At 41.3% G+C, this 18,273-nt stretch overlaps 1 protein-coding gene across 1 annotated transcript in view; it reads left to right on the plus strand.

The window, feature by feature from the left end:
- The first annotated feature begins 4,366 nt into the window (after positions 1-4,366).
- LOC138953325 (fibropellin-3-like) overlaps positions 4,367-18,273 on the plus strand; it is a 40,521-nt gene continuing 26,614 nt past the window's right edge. The window contains exons 1-4 of the mRNA XM_070325124.1: positions 4,367-4,397; positions 6,161-6,271; positions 6,489-6,602; positions 7,078-7,191. Of these exons, the coding sequence (XP_070181225.1) occupies positions 4,367-4,397; positions 6,161-6,271; positions 6,489-6,602; positions 7,078-7,191 (370 nt within the window). The remainder of the gene's footprint in view (positions 4,398-6,160; positions 6,272-6,488; positions 6,603-7,077; positions 7,192-18,273) is intronic.

Below are 18,273 nucleotides of genomic sequence, written 5' to 3' on the forward strand. Positions count from 1 at the left end.
CTCCTCGATCTGTTACACTCTGTACATGTACGGTTTTGATGAAGTATGGGAAAACCAAGGTGTTGGCGATGAGAGGGCGTTCCTAACAGCATTTAAAGAAACACTTATTTCATCCTATAAGCAAACCTGGCTTGACAATGTACAAGGAAGTGAACGTTTCTCTCTGTACAGAACCTTCAAATCAACCCTAACACTATCCAACTATTTAAGTGATTTGAAACATATTAAAGCTAGAAATCTTCTGATTAGACTTAGATTGGGAGTATCTCCTCTGAAAGTGCATCGATTTCGCTTTAATTTAAATGCAACCTCCTCTGATTTATCTTGTCCATTTTGTTGTGGCAGTGTTGAAGATGAAGTCCACTTTGTTTTAGTTTGCCCTAAATATGCTGAGTTAAGAGAATATTATATTCCACGAAAATACACTAAAATCCCATCATTGTTTAAATTAACCATGCTGTTTTCAAACACTAGTAAGCCGCTATTGCTGCGTTTTTCTGCATTTGTCATGAAGGCGCTATCCATTCGTAATCCATAATCCGTAAACGAAACAGGGCGATACTAGTAGGATGTTCTTGTTTTTGTTAACTATGTGCATTTGTATGCTGGTGCTTGAGATGTGCTCATCTCCATGAAAAGGGCCCAAGGCCTACTCATTAAAACATTCAGACTTCAGACTTCTCTCTCTCTCTCTCTCTCTCTCTCTCTCTCTCTCTCTCTCTCTCTCTCTCTCTCTCTCTCTCTCTCTCTCTCTCTCTCTCTCTCTCTCTCTCTAACATACAAACATTTCCAGCGCAAAAATCAACGATTTGAATAGGTACAACAACAACCCAAATGTACTACACCAGCATACATTTTTTGCAATCAAACCTACTCTAACATTCCACGGCACAAACTATGTATAACACATCGCCGTCTCGTTCACCTGTTCCACATTGGTTAACTAGTCCAAAAAACTTTTTCTTTTTTGAAAAACACGATATAAGAATCTGGCCACATGCACCACTGAATCCCCTTTATCTACAGACATAACACGTATAATACTGTTCGCATCTTCACTCTGGGTTTTTTCTCTTAATATTTTGACATCAAGTCTATAATCACAATATCCTTTGCATACAAGCAATACATGTTTCTCGTCTTCCACGTCCTCTCTGCATACAGGGCAAATCAAAAGGCCCGGTACAACGTCAGTTCGATAGCGGCATTTGTGAGTGTTTATGGGTGAAATACCAAATCGAAATTGTATGTATGCATCTCGAAAACAGCGGAGCTGAATATGGTCTATATACACTTCAGCACGAATTTCTTGTTTAAAGAGCGAATAAAATTCAAATCGCTCCGAGTTCATGATGCTGTCGTGCCAGTCTTGCTGGAAGCAATCAAACAATCGTTGTCTGAATACTTCTATAAATCGATTCAAATCGCCTACACCTTGTTGCAGCCAGACATCTCCAAAGCCGTACATGCATAACATTTCTTTCAAATAATGAGACCATATTTTCTTGCCATAACCCTGTAAATGTTTCATCATGTCATATGCTTTCCTTGGGAGTCTTTTGCTTGGCAAATGTAACACTCTCAGCCAATACTTAATACAGCGAACCGACGAAGTGACATAAAGTGGGTAGCGGCCTAAGTCACCATATATACTGTTCAAAAAAAGAAACGCATAGCTTGTAATATTTGGTTAATTTAGTTATATGGCTACAAGGATATCCACCAAACTGCAGAAAATGTTTATCTGGTCGTCGACCTTTCGTCCATTGCCACAAGTGAGCTCTGCACGTGACGCATGCGTTATCAGTGGCTACAATGTCAAAATTGCTCATTTGGCATGACCACTCGTCATGCTTCAGTGTAATCTCGTGAAACTCGGGGAATATTGAGCTCTCACCATGTCTTCCAAAACCCATAAAAGCGGATTGTTCGCCACAAAGAAATCAGACGACAATTCAGCGACGAAAGATGGCCCGATTGAGCAGAGAAGACCGCCAAATTGCATTGGGTCGTTTACAAGCAGGCCAAAGTCAAAGTGCAATCGCCAGGCACTTCCACGTGTCCCAGAGCACCATCAGTAGACTGTGGGTCAGGTTTCAAGCCACTGGCTCCGTTGCTGACTTGCCACGAGCGGGAAGACCAAGGGCGACAACTGCTGCTCACGACCGCTTCATACGGCTCCGCCACCTCCGGAATCGTTTCCTGTCGGCCTCATCTTCTGTCCAGGCTCTCCCCGGGCCACACCGATTATCGGACCAGACCGTGCGGAACCGCCTGCATGAAGCTGGTTTGAGAGCTCGCAGACCCCACAGAGGAGCTGTCCTCACCCGCCGCCATCGCCAGAACCGAGTGCAGTGGGGCAACCAGCACCTTCGCTGGACCGTCCGGAATCACTGGAGACACGTGTGGTTCAGCGACGAGTCCTACTTCCTGCTCCAGCGACATGATGGTCGGAGGAGGGTCTACCGGAGAGTAAACGAACGTTACGCGCCCAACTGTGTGGATGAGGCACCCGTTCATGGTGGTGGAGGCGTCATGGTGTGGGGGGCGATCAATACCGCTGGAAGGAGCACCCTGGTGCACGTCCAAGGGCGCATAACTGCCCAGCGATACGTGGAGGAAATTCTGCGCCCACACGCCCTTCCTCTTCTGGCTGACCAGGATGCCATATTCCAGCAGGACAACGCTCGCCCGCACACAGCACGACTCACCACCCAGTTCCTCACCGACCACCATGTCCAGGTGCTTCCCTGGCCATCCATGTCGCCAGACATGAACCCGATAGAACACCTCTGGGATGAATTGGACAGACGTGTGCGCAGGCGAGAAGAAGCGCCGGCAAATCACCGCGATCTATTGCAGGCAGTTCAGGAGGAGTGGGACACCATCCCACAGCAAGATATCCGGCATCTGATCCAGTCCATGCCCAGAAGGTGCCGGGCAGTTGTTGCTGCTCAAGGCAGTCACACCCCCTACTGACTTGACAGCCTCGGCACCCAATCGTATTGATTGACTGATTGATTTGAAGATGCAAATGAACTGTGTGTGCATTCAACTGTGTCCATACCAAATTTCAAACAAATAATCTAAATATTGGATTTTCTGTTAATTTTTTCGAAAAATAAAACAAATTTGGCAAGTAGCAACTATGCGTTTCTTTTTTTGAACAGTATACCATCTTGTTTGGTGTTTGTCGTCCTACACACAAACAACTTCTTGCATGCAAACAAATGGCCTTTCTCAAGAGCTTCAAACCTTTGGAATCCCCACAGCTCAGATCCATACATTAAGATCGGGAGGACCTGTGCGTCATATATTTTAAAAAATACGCTTCTAGGTATGTTGCCTAGCCTCCACAAACATCTTAGAGTTTGGCCAGTCCTTATCTTTGCCTTTGAGGCCAGATCGCTGACCATTTGCGTCAATGAGAATTTTGTGGTGAAATTTAACCCCAAGTACTTGTAACTGTTTATTTCTTTTAATTCTTTTATCTCACCTGCGATGTGTGATGTTTTTGGATTATGTTTGCTGTCCATTTGGTTAAGAATTCTCATCGTATATTAGCTGTCTGAGTAGCTGTCACCTTCGTGTTGTTGGAATGTGCCAGAGAAAACTCTGATGGTAATACATTTAGCTTCATTTTAATCATTGTTGCTGTTGTTTCAGTGTGTGTGTGTGTGTGTGTGTGTGTGTGTGTGTGTGTGTGTGTGTGTGTGTGTGTGTGTGTGTGTGTGTGTGAATGCGTGTATGTGTCAGTATATGCGTTCATGCGTATATGTACGAACGCGCGCGCGCGTGCGTGCGTGCGTGTGTGCGTGCGTGCCTGCGTGTGTGTGTGTGTGTGTGTGTGTGTGTGTGTGTGTGTGTGTGTGTGTGTGTACAGCTAATACAGACAGAGACAAAAAGAGACAACAGGAGAAAAAGAGAGAGATAGTTCACCATACACACAGGCGTACTGAAAGTGGGAGAAGAAGTAGCCATCCTTACACAGGCAACGGTCAGTGAAGCAGGCAGTCATGTTGGCGGGGCAGCTCTCTTTAACACTTCAGTTCATTCCCAACCAGTTCGCTTCATAAATGTCCACAGCAATGTGTGTACATTGATTGTTGCAACGACTATGAACATGATGTTTTTACTCTTTGCAAAAAAGTGTATGATTACCATTTTAGTGAACTATTTCACTATTTGACATATCATGACTTATTCTAGATGACCCGCTAAATGTATATCAGGCTGGGACCCCTTTCGTTTAACGCTCTAAAACTAACAAAGACAAACTAACCGATTTCGAATTAAACATGTAAGGATGACGATTACTAAAAGAATGACAAGACACGTGTTATTTTTAACAAGAGAACACTTTACCATGTTAAAATACGCAAAAGCCAACTTTGTCAGTGAGTATGTGTAAACAGTATAGCAAGGCACATGCACCCACCTGATCAGAATGCCAAGCTGTGATGAGTTCGCTTGAAAATTGCATGATCAAAGATTTAAAGAATCAAATGAAATTGCGTAACTCAGTTTATGTCAAATTTCGTTTGACCTTATTTCCTTATTTCTGATGTTGATTCTGAATCAGTCCCATCTCTTGCACACACAAAAAAGCTAAGCCAAAGTTTTGAACTGGCTTCAGATTGTTGTGTGATACCTTTTGAAGCCGTTAATATTCATTAGGTCAGGTAAATGGGGTCTCCATTTTGGCTGTTCCTTCCATCCTATACGCAGGATCGCTTCAATAACTATTTTGGTTGAAATTATAGCGGGAAATAAAATTGTTATTTCTGATATGCTGACCGTTAGCAAAGACGTGTGTTTCGAAAATGCTATCGACACTCGACTGCCGACTCATGTTGATATCAATTTGCTCGACATGTCTGTTATCACTTGCTGACAGTCAGCTTATTAAAAATAATCTATTATATCAAAATAATGTTTTGATCTCTGCGATCGAGCGTATGCTTTCGATTGGGGAGGATGGGGACACACACACACACACACACACACACACACACACACACACACACACACACACACACACACACACACACACACACACAGATACACACACACACACACACACACACACACACACACACACACACACACACACACACACACTCACACATGTTTTAACTCGCATGCTCTCCGTTATGGGTTTCCCAAAATGTCAGAGATATAAATCTATGCAAACTTCAAAACTGCTTAGAATTTCTTTTGACTGCCAGAAGAATTTATTTAAAACAAATCCAAAAGTCATAACATACAACGTAGGACAATGAGAGAAAAACTGAGAAAATAGTCTCCAGGGGAGGCAATCATCTTCCTGCAATTTTGCAGCGGTTGTTTACCTTGTCAGAGTATTGATTTTTTTGTGTTAGACCAAAGTTCGTACCTGTGTCGTACCAGATTTACACGAGTTGCTTTTTTAAATACTGATCTGCGAGCGGAAGCGAGCTTTTCAATATTTGAAAAGGCAACGCGTATAAACCTGGTATTCAGAACGCAGAACTCAGAACTTTATTACAAGTTAATTATTACCAGTTATACGAAGTTAAAGATGTGTGACTATTGACCAGACGTGGCTCACTGTAACAGGGAAACTACTGCATCACCCTTCAAAGCAAACTCTGCAGAGTTGTCTGCCGGCGAAGAGCGTTCTACGTCGCCAGCCAGACACCTGTCAATTATGGAGTTCTGCTTGTGATGGGGTGTGGCTGCTGCAACATGTAGCCTTGTATGCTCTTGGGAACCTTTGCGTACCCATAGCAGTTTTTGTAGGGCTAAGAAGTTATATCTAAATTCTCAGCCCTGTTTGATTAGCGGCTTTGCATGCCTCCAAACGTGACGGTGATTGTTGTGCTTTGTGCACTTGGTTACATAACTCAAGTGTCAGTCAGTAATGTTTAATGATCGTGATTGATTGTTGTGCTTTGTGCACTAGGTTAACTCAAGTGTCAGAAATGTTTAATGATCGTGATTGATTGTTGTGCTTTGTGCACTAGGTTAACTCAAGTGTCAGAAATGTTCATTACAAATGGTTTGTTGGTTGTGCGTGCTTATAATTATTATCAACCCTTACATAACAAAAAACAGAAAGATCGATTGCAAAAAAAAATCATCGAATAACCGCTGATCCTTTGCCTGTTTTTCTGCACAGAAACAGACATAGACGAGTGTGCCTCCAGCCACTGTCAGAACGGAGGGAGCTGTGTAGACCAGGTCAACGCCTACACGTGCAACTGTCCTGCTGGTTACACTGGAGATCACTGTCAGATCGGTACATTGTCCTTTAATTTCTAATTTCGAGGTGCATTGTTTGACTTAATGTTAACGGTTATACTCAATATTTAGTACATGTCACACAATGTAGAATACACACAATGTATTTGATATTGACTTTTGCAAATTTGCAATGTGGGACCTCAAATGCTCCTGCTCTAATGTTAACTGGACAATATGACAAACATATATGTACACATCGACAGATATAGACGAGTGTGCCTCCAGCCCCTGTCAGAACGGAGGGAGCTGTGTAGACCAGGTCAACGCCTACACGTGCAACTGTTCTGCTGGTTACACTGGAGATCTCTGTCAGACAGGTAACTTTTGTTTCATTTTAAAACCGGGATTGTCGATGATGCTCGTAATTTGAGTATTACAGAACAGGCTACATGATGTTACGTAGTTTTTAAGAATATACCTACACTACAGACGAACCAAATCCGGGCCTGTTTTTCTGATGGCAGAAAGATTTCAAAAGCGCGCACGGTGTGGATATAGAAATTAGGCATGCTATACATATTTCAAGGCCATTGGTATAGCATTATTTGAAAGCTGATTATGGGTGTTAAATTCAACTTGCAACAAGTTAATAATAATATGTTGTGCTTTTGTCATTCTGAATTTTTTTTAAGCCAGAGGGTTTCCAAGACAAACTCTTAACCAGAATTTCTGAACTGGGTGAAAGTGTTTGAATCATAAGTTACCGTTTTTCACGTGCATGCTTATGAAACACAGACGCACGTAAACCAACAATTTTTGTCACAATTGTCGCTTGCATGGTTCTCTCGACAGACTCAGACGAGTGTGCCTCCAGCCCCTGTCAGAACGGAGGGAACTGTGTAGACCAGGTCAACGCCTACACGTGCAACTGTCTGCAAGCCTTCACTGGAGACCACTGCGAAACAGGTGAATTTTGCTCACAAGTGTGCCTCTTTAGCAAGTAGCACGGGAAAACACAGTACAAGAGAGACAGACAGACAGACAGACAGACTGACTGAAACAGAGAGAGACAGAGACAGACAGACAGCCAGTCAGAGAGCGAGAGAGAGAGAGAGACGGAGACAAAGAAAGACACACAGAGACAGAGCCGTGAAAAAGACAGAGACAAAGACAGAGAGAGACACAGAGAGAGACAGACAGGGGCAGTTTGTGACTCATATGCCAGAGCGTGAGTTTTTATGTAAATGTGCCAGGGTATGTGTCAATGTGCTCTTTTTAGTGTGTGTGCGTGCGTGTCTTTGTGAAAGCGTATTGTCTTGCGTGCGCTCGTGCGCGCCAGTGTGAATAACCTTTTCCGGCTGTTCGTTTTCACGTTTGCTCATATAAGCAGTCAACCCACATACATATGTTTGAAACAGGAGCTTGGCTTGGAATGGCGTGCACGAACAGCTGTACCCCCGCCATGGTGGACTGTTTCTCTGGACGGTGTCTGTGACAAGCAGGATACTACTTCTCCATCTCACAGTACGCTTGTGTGCCCAGTAAGTTGCTGTGCAAAAACGATTTTATAACTGAAAAGGATATACGCACAACCTATGCAGAGTCTGACAGACCGACAGATACGGACACACACACACACACACACACACACACACACACACACACACACACACACACACACACACACACACACACACACACACACACACACACACACACTAACACACTCACACACACACACACTCACACACACACACAGATACACACTCACACACACACACACACATACACACACACACACATACATGCGCGCGTTCACATACGCAGATACGCTGACAAGCAGGTACGCACATACAGCACATACAGGCACGAAGACACGCAGACAAACACGCAATCAGACTTTATTCACCACTCTTTGATTACATCAACATTCCCCACAGAATCTGTCAAAATGTATTCTACATGAAGGCTAACTGATCTATGTCTGCACCTTTCACATTGCAGCCTGCACCAACCTTCAAAACACTTACCTCTTCTACGAGAACTACAACTACAACAAGCATGATGAAGATTTCGTACAGAACGTGAATGGCGATGTGTCAACCTGTACAACGAGATGCACCATCGACCCTCAATGCACAACTTTCGTGCACTTAAGATCATGGGATAAATGTTTCTTCAAATATACAACAGCACAAGACTTCCCCGATGACTGGATGCATCTAACGAGCGCTGACACTTATCAGAGGACATGTGCTTGACAATCTCTTTCTCTCTCTCTCTGTCTGTCTCTGTCTGTCTGTCTGTCTGTCTGTCTGTCTGTCTCTCTCTGTCTCCGTCTCTGTCTCTCTCTCTCTCTCTCTCTCTCTCTCTCTCTTTTTCTTAAGCATAAAACAAACACAGACAGCTTCAAAAAAAATTATATGTCACACATAATGCAACTAAACATGTGCTGAATGGTTCACCAATTCATTTAAAACGTATGTGCATGTTAAACAAAATTATAATAATATGCAGATCTAAATTATGTTATGTTAAAAATTGACACTTGGAAATTGTACTTAAAATGCAGCATGACAATTTATTTTTTAAAATTGTATATATACAGTTATAATGTACTAAGTTTGATGTGATAGTTCTTTGATTATATTGTTTTCTGTTCTTGTTGACCCTATATTAGGGCGAGGGCTGGATGTATTTTTTTCAAGCTTTTCGACGCACAGATTCAACCGATGCTGGCATATGGTGCCGAAGTTTGGGGGGTTGAAGCAGACCATACACCTATAGAGAGAGTTCATTTATTCGCACTTAAACGTTTTTTGAATACGAGTATGAGAACACCAAATGCTATGGTTTATGGAGAAACGGGAAGGTACCCCTTGTTTATAAACAGCTTTGTTAAATGCATTCGTTTTTGGCTACGTATATTGAGGATGCCACATCATCGCCTTCCGAGCAAGGCGTATAAAATGCTGAAATATCTCCATGAACAAAATAAGAAAACATGGGCCTCCTCGATCTGTTACACTCTGTACATGTACGGTTTTGATGAAGTATGGGAAAACCAAGGTGTTGGCGATGAGAGGGCGTTCCTAACAGCATTTAAAGAAACACTTATTTCATCCTACAAGCAAACCTGGCTTGAAAATGTACAAGGAAGTGAACGTTTCTCTCTGTACAGAACCTTCAAATCAACCCTAAGATTATCCAACTATTTAAGTGATTTGAAACATATTAAAGCTAGAAATCTTCTGATTAGACTTAGATTGGGAGTATCTCCTCTGAAAGTGCATCGATTTCGCTTTAATTTAAATGCAACCTCCGCTGATTTATCTTGTCCATTTTGTTGTGGCAGTGTTGAAGATGAAGTCCACTTTATTTTAGTATGCCCTAAATATGCTGAGTTAAGAGAATATTATATTCCACGAAAATACACTAGAATCCCATCATTGTTTAAATTAACCATGCTGTTTTCAAACACTAGTAAGCCGCTATTGCTACGTTTTTCTACATTTGTCATGAAGGCGCTTTCCATTCGTAATCCATAATCCGTAAACGAAACAGGGCGATACAAGTAGGATGTTCTTGTTTTTGTTCAATATGTGCATTTGTATGCTGGTGCTTGAGATGTGCTCATCTCCATGAAAAGGGCCCAAGGCCTACTCATTAAAATATTCAGACTTCAGACTTCAGACTTCAGACTTCTCTCTCTCTCTCTCTCTCTCTCTCTCTCTCTCTCTCTCTCTCTCTCTCTCTCTCTCTCTCTCTCTCTCTCTCTCTTTGCCTAAAACCTCTATCCTTTGCCTAAAACCTCTCTCTCTCTCTCTATCTCTCTCTCTTTGCCTAAAACCTCTATCCTTTGCCTAAAACCTCTATCCTTTGGTAATAAAGTTCAGTTTCAGTTTCAGTTTCAGTTTCTCTCTCTCTCTCTCAATCTCTCTCTCTCTCTCTCTCTCTCTCTCTCTCTTTCTCTCTCTCTCTCGCTCTCATCTTTTTTTCCGATACAAGTCTTTTATGCCAGCATATCTGGCTTTTAATAAAAGTTGAGGTGGCACTGTGACGACCTCGTTTTTCAATCAAACATTATTTGAAACCCGCTCTGTCGGATTGCATTTCAGCTTGTGGTAAAAAGAGTGGTAAAAAGAACTGGGCCTCAAGTGTTCGTTGTAAATTGTATGAGTATGGTTTTGGTTTTGTGTGGTTGAACCAGGGCGTTGTTAATGAAAAAGATTTTTTGTGTGTTTTTAGGGAAAGGTTGGTCGATTGCAGATGGCAAGAGTGGGATTATCATATACAAAATAGTGATAGATTTGCTGTTTATCGGACATTCTGTACTGTACATGACATTAAACCCTATCTTTTGTTGAATATGGATAGACATCTAAAGTTTATTATGACTAGATTTCGATCAGGTATTTCAGAAATTGCTGTGCATTCTAACCGATATAAAAAACATAATGCCGATCAGTTGATGTGTCCTCTTTGTAAAGAAAAGCAAGAAGATGAAGTCCATTTTGTTTTTTGTTGTCCATACTTAAACAGATTAAGAGAAAAATTTATCCCATTTAAATATTATAAAACCCCAAGCACTTTTAGACTTAGCCTGCTCCTGGCCTCAACTCAAGAAACTGTTATCAGAAATGTATCCCTGTATTTGTATAAAGCCTTGAAATTAAGAGATGTTGTAACCTCGTAGTTAAAGACCGTGTAATATATGTTTTATTCTGTAGTGTTGTGCGATTATTATGTTATTATGTTGTACCTTTTCTGCACCTGATGAGTTATATTATTTGCAACGTGAACCGTTTGTTCACACCCATTCATAAGGGGCTATGGCCTATTGAATAAATTATCTGCATCTGCATCTGCATCTCTCTCTCTCTCTCTCTCTGCGATATCTACATATTGCTTTAACTTTGATAACAGAAACAAATTCTTGGGTACTTTTTGACAAATATAATGTACATGATATTGCTGTTTTAATTCCTGATCGACTATCACGCCCAAAACACGATGTTCCGTTACCAGCTGAACAGGTTGTGATTCCAGAGAAAGCTTTAACTAAAGAGGTCGTGACTGATGTTTTTGTCTTGTTGTAATAATCATGCTTTTTTTCTTTCCTGGGTGCACTTTCATAGAATGCTGAGTACACCAGCTGTTGACTTCATTCAGACTATACTGTAAGGAATTACTTCAATTTCCTGAACAGTCTTACAGCTTGTGTGAAGCGTCGAATCCTCAGCACAAAATTCGCTTTTTACTTACACATTAGATATAAAGAGAGAGGTCATTACTGAGTACGCAAAAAAAAGAGGTCCTAAAACTGACCCCTGAAACAGTTTAATAAGGCTGTAATGCTACCCTTACACGGTGCCTAATTGCCCTTGCGAATATAATTCGCCAATAATTCGTAATGATCGGGACATTCGTAAACCTTCTTGACCATTCGCCACCTTTCGTCTATTGTTGTGAACATTAGCAACATGCTTATTTTGTCATTGTGTTGATTGTTTACTTGTTTGTTCGTTTGTTTGCTTATTACACACACACACACTCTCTCTCTCTCTCTCTCCCTCTCTCTCTCTCTCTCTCTCTCTCTCCTTCTCTCTCTCTCTCTCTCTCTCTCTCTCTCTCTCTCTCTCTCTCTCTCTCTCTCTCTCTCTCTCTCATCTTGTTTTCCGATACAAGTCTTTTATGCCAGCATATCTGGCTTTTAATAAAAGTTGATGTGGCACTGTGACGACCTCGTTTTTCAATCAAACATTATTTGAAACCCGCTCTGTCGGATTGCATTTCAGCTTTGAAGTTTTAACCATCAATCAACTAGGTTGTTCATTAAAATTGTGATTTAAATCCAAATCTTGCTTACAGATTTACAAATAGTTTTATTGTATTCTTAACCATCTTCTGAATCCAATAATATTATATATTAAGGTGTGTTTGGACTGAAAACAAGCTAAAAATCAAAACAATCCTTTTTGTGTGGAAATTGGGCCTGTGTTACCAAAACAATGTATCAGTGCTGTCTCGGCCGCAGCGTTTCGGCGAGCTTACGATTAACTAGTCTTGGTAAAAGAAATCAGTGCGTTTAGTTTCATTCAGTTTGGACTACAGACTGACTAAATGTAGTGATTTTGCTTTTTGCAATTTTTCTTCTTCTCCACTTTGTTGTTGTTGCTGTAACTCTCACGCTAGCAACAATGAAGAGTTGATAAAGCTTACTATATGTTATATCAATCAGGGCTCCCCATAGCGCGCGTCCGAAAACACGTACTAGAAATATATGTAGGGGGTCCCTGGACGCACTAGATTTTAAAAGAGCGGGTCCTAGGATGCACTAAATGTCCTTCATCGTGCGTACCGTAAATACCGTTTTCAGACTGCAATCGACACTTCGCAGTACACTATACGTGACCACAATGTTTTATAAGTACACTGGGACTGTTCGGCTTTTGGACCCTTGGGACCCTCTAAAATACTGCAGTGGGAGTCCCTGGACCCTCTACAAGTTAAAAGTGGGGGTCCCGGGACGCACTAGGAGGGGCGTCCGTGGGGAGCCCTAAATCAGAGGCTGTGAAATGTCGTATACAGTGCAGATCAATAAAAAGAAATTCTAATTGAGACACTTTCTGCATGTTGTGTTAGCTTTTCAGGTCGTTTGTTGTTGAATGGTTTCTACGCCAAACGGTACTCCTCACCGAACCGTCCCATCGAAATCTATTTTGTTATCTTTGGAAGAAAAGGCATCAAAGCTACACCTGTATACGTTATACGATAAGACGGTAACATAAGTCAATGGATTGAAAGCAAAGAACACAGTTCCTAAGTGGTTTGATCACGATAACCCTTATTCAAGAAACGCGCTTGTCTTCATTTTCACACAAAGGGATCAGAGCTGAGTTTATTTGAACCCAGAATTTCCGTGATGAAGCACATTGCATTGACAGCACTAAAAATGAATTTTCATGCCGAAAGTAAAGTGACGAATCGTGTATCCTCTTGTAGGTAAAGAAAAAGCAATAGAATCTAATCACATATGTACGTAAACTTACTCACGGAAACACAAACGCACTCAGTCACTCACTCGCGCAAACACGCACGCACGAACGGATACACGCGCACACGCGCGTACGCGTACACACCCACCAACACACACACGCACACACACACACACACATACACACACACACACACACACACACACACACACACACATACACACGGCTTGCATTGCTAGCTCCTTCTTGTTTTATTGGTTACATTTGTGCAAAAAAATGATAATTCATTAAAAAAATATTGTTAACTCAAAAACCAACTTGAAATTGGCGCAGCACATTTAAACAAATAAATCTTACGGTGCACATGAAAGCATTATGTGATGTGGTATGTACCCCATTGATGTAAAGCGAAATATGATGAACAAGCTCTAAAATATAATATGTACATTTAAAAAAGGCAGTTCAAGCAGTTTATGTTGCTGGACACGTGACAAGCGATACTCAATAATAAATGTTGTGTTATTTGACAAACTATCAACAGCTATCTTAGATACAGGGTGACGCTAATAAAAAGCCACCCATTGGTTTAAGCGTGGTTTTTTTTAATTAATTTCTTGTATACACGTTATAAACAGTAACAACATTAAGAACGTTAACAAGCAGACTGCTTATGGACACGTTCTAAAACTGATAATCAATACACATTCTGATAACAAGACATGGCGAACAAGTAATAACTTCAACCCTTTTCTTTCAAAATATTTCATAATATTTTATACAAATAAAAAAAGAGAGAGAGAGAGAGAGAGAGAGAGAGAGAGAGAGAGAGAGAGAGAGAGAGAGAGAGAGAGAGAGAGAGAGAGAGAATGCTTTGCTACATCTATTGCAGTCACTGTTAATATAATATCAGCCACCCATTAACATGCTTATGCCGGTAAATACTAAACTACCTCAGCAATTAACTTCATATTCGATGTACAGTGGCAAGCAATATGGGATGATAGGTTCACTTAGTTTCAAGTGTCTGCATTAAATATTCTGACTTGTATGTTCTTTCGGGAAACAAATCCAAATTCGGGAATTGACGCAAAAATGAGCGGATAGCCACACAAACACGTTTTGAACCCTCCAGATTTTTATTTGTTAGTTTTTCTGAATGATCTTGCATTAAAGGTACTGAACTTGTCAAATCCAGGTGCACGGAGCCCCTGGGGCTTTTAGTCATACCTCAGGCAGCTATCCGTTAGAAGAACTACCAAGTTTCATTGACTTGCACCCAAAGAGTCAAGAACTGCGATTTTTTTACGAATCAATTTCGTACTCGGACCCGGCTGGTCTTGCCTATTTTTGGATCTAAATTTAGATCAGGTAGATCACCACATCATGCACAAAAAGACACGTTTGCTATGTCAGACGTGTGTGTGTGTGTGTGTGTGTGTGTGTGTGTGTGTGTGTGTGTGTGTGTGTGTGTGTGTGTGTGAGAGAGAGAGACACACACACACACAGGTATTATAAATGTGGCCTGTAAACATAAGAAATCGGCCAGTAGGCATTCGGCCAGTACGCATACGTAGAACGAAAGTTATTGAATTTGATATATTTCATTAAGAATATTTTGAAAGAGTACTGATTATTTGATCACGTTGTTTATTAAAACAAAAACGAACACAGAAACATATACATTCCTGTAAAACAAATGTATGATTACAATTATTTAGTTATAAATTAAGCTTGATGTATTTTCGGTTAATTAGAAGTGTTGTGTCTCATTATTAAAAAAATTTTTGGTCGTGTTTATTGCAATTTTTTTTAAATCATGTAACCCTATTTTTTTTTAAATAAATATTGACTTGACTTGACTTGACTTGGTAAGTAGGCATGGAAGCAAGAGAAGTGTTGTACATGTTTATTCAGGACAATTCAACCACTCAGTTCTCATAGATTGACCAGCGGCCCAAGACTTACTTCGCACGCACTACTGACTGTCGCACCTGATGGTCCGTCCGCGATGCGTGACTAATGAGGGGCGTGTGCAGATAAATTACGAACTTTGACACAAACTGGTGTTTTGGCAAGAGTCGTAATTGAACCTTTGTTGGTAGGTCGGTCATCGTAAAAAAGGGGGTGTCGCCATCCGAAGGTCAGTTACAGTGTATAAGGTATCCGTGCCAAGAACGGTCGGGAAAACGGGAGATGTCGTTATTATGAGGGGTCATGATGGCAGGTTCCACTGTATAAGCACAGCATAGTCTATCTAACGTCGTGCGCACCCTTCGTAGCTACGTCACAATGGAGACTGCCTCAGAATGGAAAACATGGACAAAACAGTCTGCAGCTATGGAGACGAATGAATAGCACCTTGAATCAAAGAATCACTTGATTGGCCCTTTCTGTTCATGGGTGGGAACTGAAGTATTCCAACAGAGTGTGCATTGTTGCATTTCAATTTATAGTTCGAGGAGGCGACGCTTTGACATGCCTTCATCTTATCCAAAAACAGAGATAAAAACAACTTACCTTTTTTATTTTACATTTAGTCAAGTTTTGACTAAATGTTTTAACATAGAGGGGGAATCGAGACGACGGTCGTGGTGTGTGTGTGTGTGTGTGTGTGTGTGTGTGTGTGTGTGTGTGTGTGTGTCTGTCTCTGTGTGTGTGTGTGTGTGTGTGTGTGTGTGTGTGTGTGTGTGTGTGTGTGTGTGTGTGTCTGTCTCTGTGTGTGTGTGTGTGTGTGTACAGCGATTCAGAATTAACTACTGGACCGATCTTTATGAAGTTTTACATGAGAGTTTCTGGGTATGATATCCCCAGATTTTATTTCATTTTTTCGATAAATGTCTTTGATGACGTCATATCCGGCTTTTTGTAAAAAGTTGAGGCGGCACTGTCACACCCTCATTTTTCAATAAAATTGATTGAAATTTCGGCCAAGCAATCTTCGACGAAGGCCGGACTTTGGTATTGCATTTCAGCTTGGAGGCTTAAAAATTAATTAATGAGTTTGGTCATTAAAAATCTGAAAATTGTAATTAAATTTATTTTTATAAAATGATCCGAAATTACGTTTATCTTATTCTTCATCATTTTCTGATTCCAAAAACATATACATATATTATATTCGGATTAAAAACAAGCTCTGAAAATTAAAAATATAAAAATTATGATTAAAATAAAATTTCCGAAATCGATTTAAAAAAAACCAATGTCATCGTATTCCTTGTCGGTTCCTGATTCCAAAAACATATAAATATGATATGTTTGGATTAAAAACACGCTCATAAAGTTAAAACAAAGAGAGGTACAGAAAAGCGTGCTATGCAGCACAGCGCAACTACTACCGCGCTAAACAGGCACGTTAATTTCACTGCCTTTTGCACGAGCGGCGGACTACGGTTATTGTGAAAAATGCAGTGCGTTCAGTTTCATTCTGTAAGTTTCACAGCTTGATTAAATGTAGTAATTTCGCTTTACGCGACTTGTTTTATTATGCATTCAGCTGACATTTTCCAAAGAGACAAAAACGAAAAGGTCAAATGGCAGTGGCGACTGTTGTTCGTTTACGATATCTATTTGCCGAGTTCACACTTCCGAACAGTTGGCCATCTTTCGGACACGATACATGATCAGACCATTTGACGAATATGTCTAACGTTACGCCTTTACCGTATAACGGACTGACATTTCTTTTTGAACACTATTCTTTTATTTGGTTCATTCTTCTTTTGAACGTAGAAGCAATGCCTTTTGGAGACAACAATGTCACATGGAGCTATAAAGTCACAAATATTCATCAGTGCCAACGGTTGTGCTGGTACACGAAGGTCTGTGAAAGATATTCTTTTCAGAACAAGATCGACAACTCTGTAAAAGGGGAAAGCAACTGCGTACTGCACGTGAACAGTGAACAACATCACAGATCGGTGGACGGCTGGACTACAGAAGAAGCGTCACAGAACGGAATGGTATTTATTCGTTAAAAAAAAGTACAGGCTCAACCCTGGACGTGTTGTGTGTGTGTGTGTGTGTGTGTGTGTGTGTGTGTGTGTGTGTGTGTGTGCGTGTGTGTGTGTGAGTGAGAGTGTGTGTGTGTGTGTGTGTTATGGTGTATGTGTGTGTGCTATCATGGTGTGTGTGCAGGTGTGTGTGTGTGTGTGAGTGTTATCATGGTGTGTGTGTGTGCTATCATGGTGTGTGTGTGTGTGTGTGTGTGTGTGTGTGTTAGGCCTAAAAAAAAATAGGTGTGGTTACGGTAACCCGACCTACCCTTTTCTTAGGGGCCGACCCTATAACTTTTTATTACATTTGTCCAAAAAAACAAAAAAAAAACGAGTGCAGAAAACGCAATGAAAGCGAAAGCGCTCGAGTCGCACACTTATTTCCCTGTCAAGTAGGTTTAATTTGTACACAGAAAAAAAAGTTTAAAAAAAAAAAAAGTGATTGCCTACCTTCCTACCCTATTTTTTTTGGGCTATGTTACCTTAACCACACCTATCCTTTTTTGTTGGCCTTATCATGGTGTGTGTGTGTGCTATCATGGTGAGTGTGTGTGTGTGTGAGTGTTATCATGGTGTGTGTGTGGGGGGGTCTGTCTGTCTGTCTGTCTGTCTGTCTATCTCCATGTGTCTGTGGGCAGCGTCCAGATCACAAATGCGTGTCAAGACCATGTGGTGACACAGAAGTTTGCGTACCTTTCAACGGTCATCTCCAGGTGTCATGTGTACGTTTGCCCCCTGCAGGTGAGTATCGGAAAGAGAGCGAGCGAGAGAGACAGACAGACAGACAGACAGACAGACAGACAGACAGACAGACAGAGACAGAGACAGAGAAAGAGTAAAACAGACAAACAGAGACAGACCTGGGCGCGTTTGCAAGACAGTACAACTGCATGTCCTACGACAAGCGCCCCGAAGTGATACTCGCGTTGCGGTTTCACGCGTCTGGTGCATATCAAGATGTTTGCGTGGCACCGATTTGGGGTGAGCCAGCCACGGTCAGCCAGCCACAGCAAGCGCAGCCTTGACAGTATGGTATGGAACGCCAGATTATGGAA

Source organism: Littorina saxatilis, linkage group LG17, assembly GCF_037325665.1.
Source record: "Littorina saxatilis isolate snail1 linkage group LG17, US_GU_Lsax_2.0, whole genome shotgun sequence".
Lineage (NCBI taxonomy): Eukaryota > Metazoa > Mollusca > Gastropoda > Littorinimorpha > Littorinidae > Littorina > Littorina saxatilis.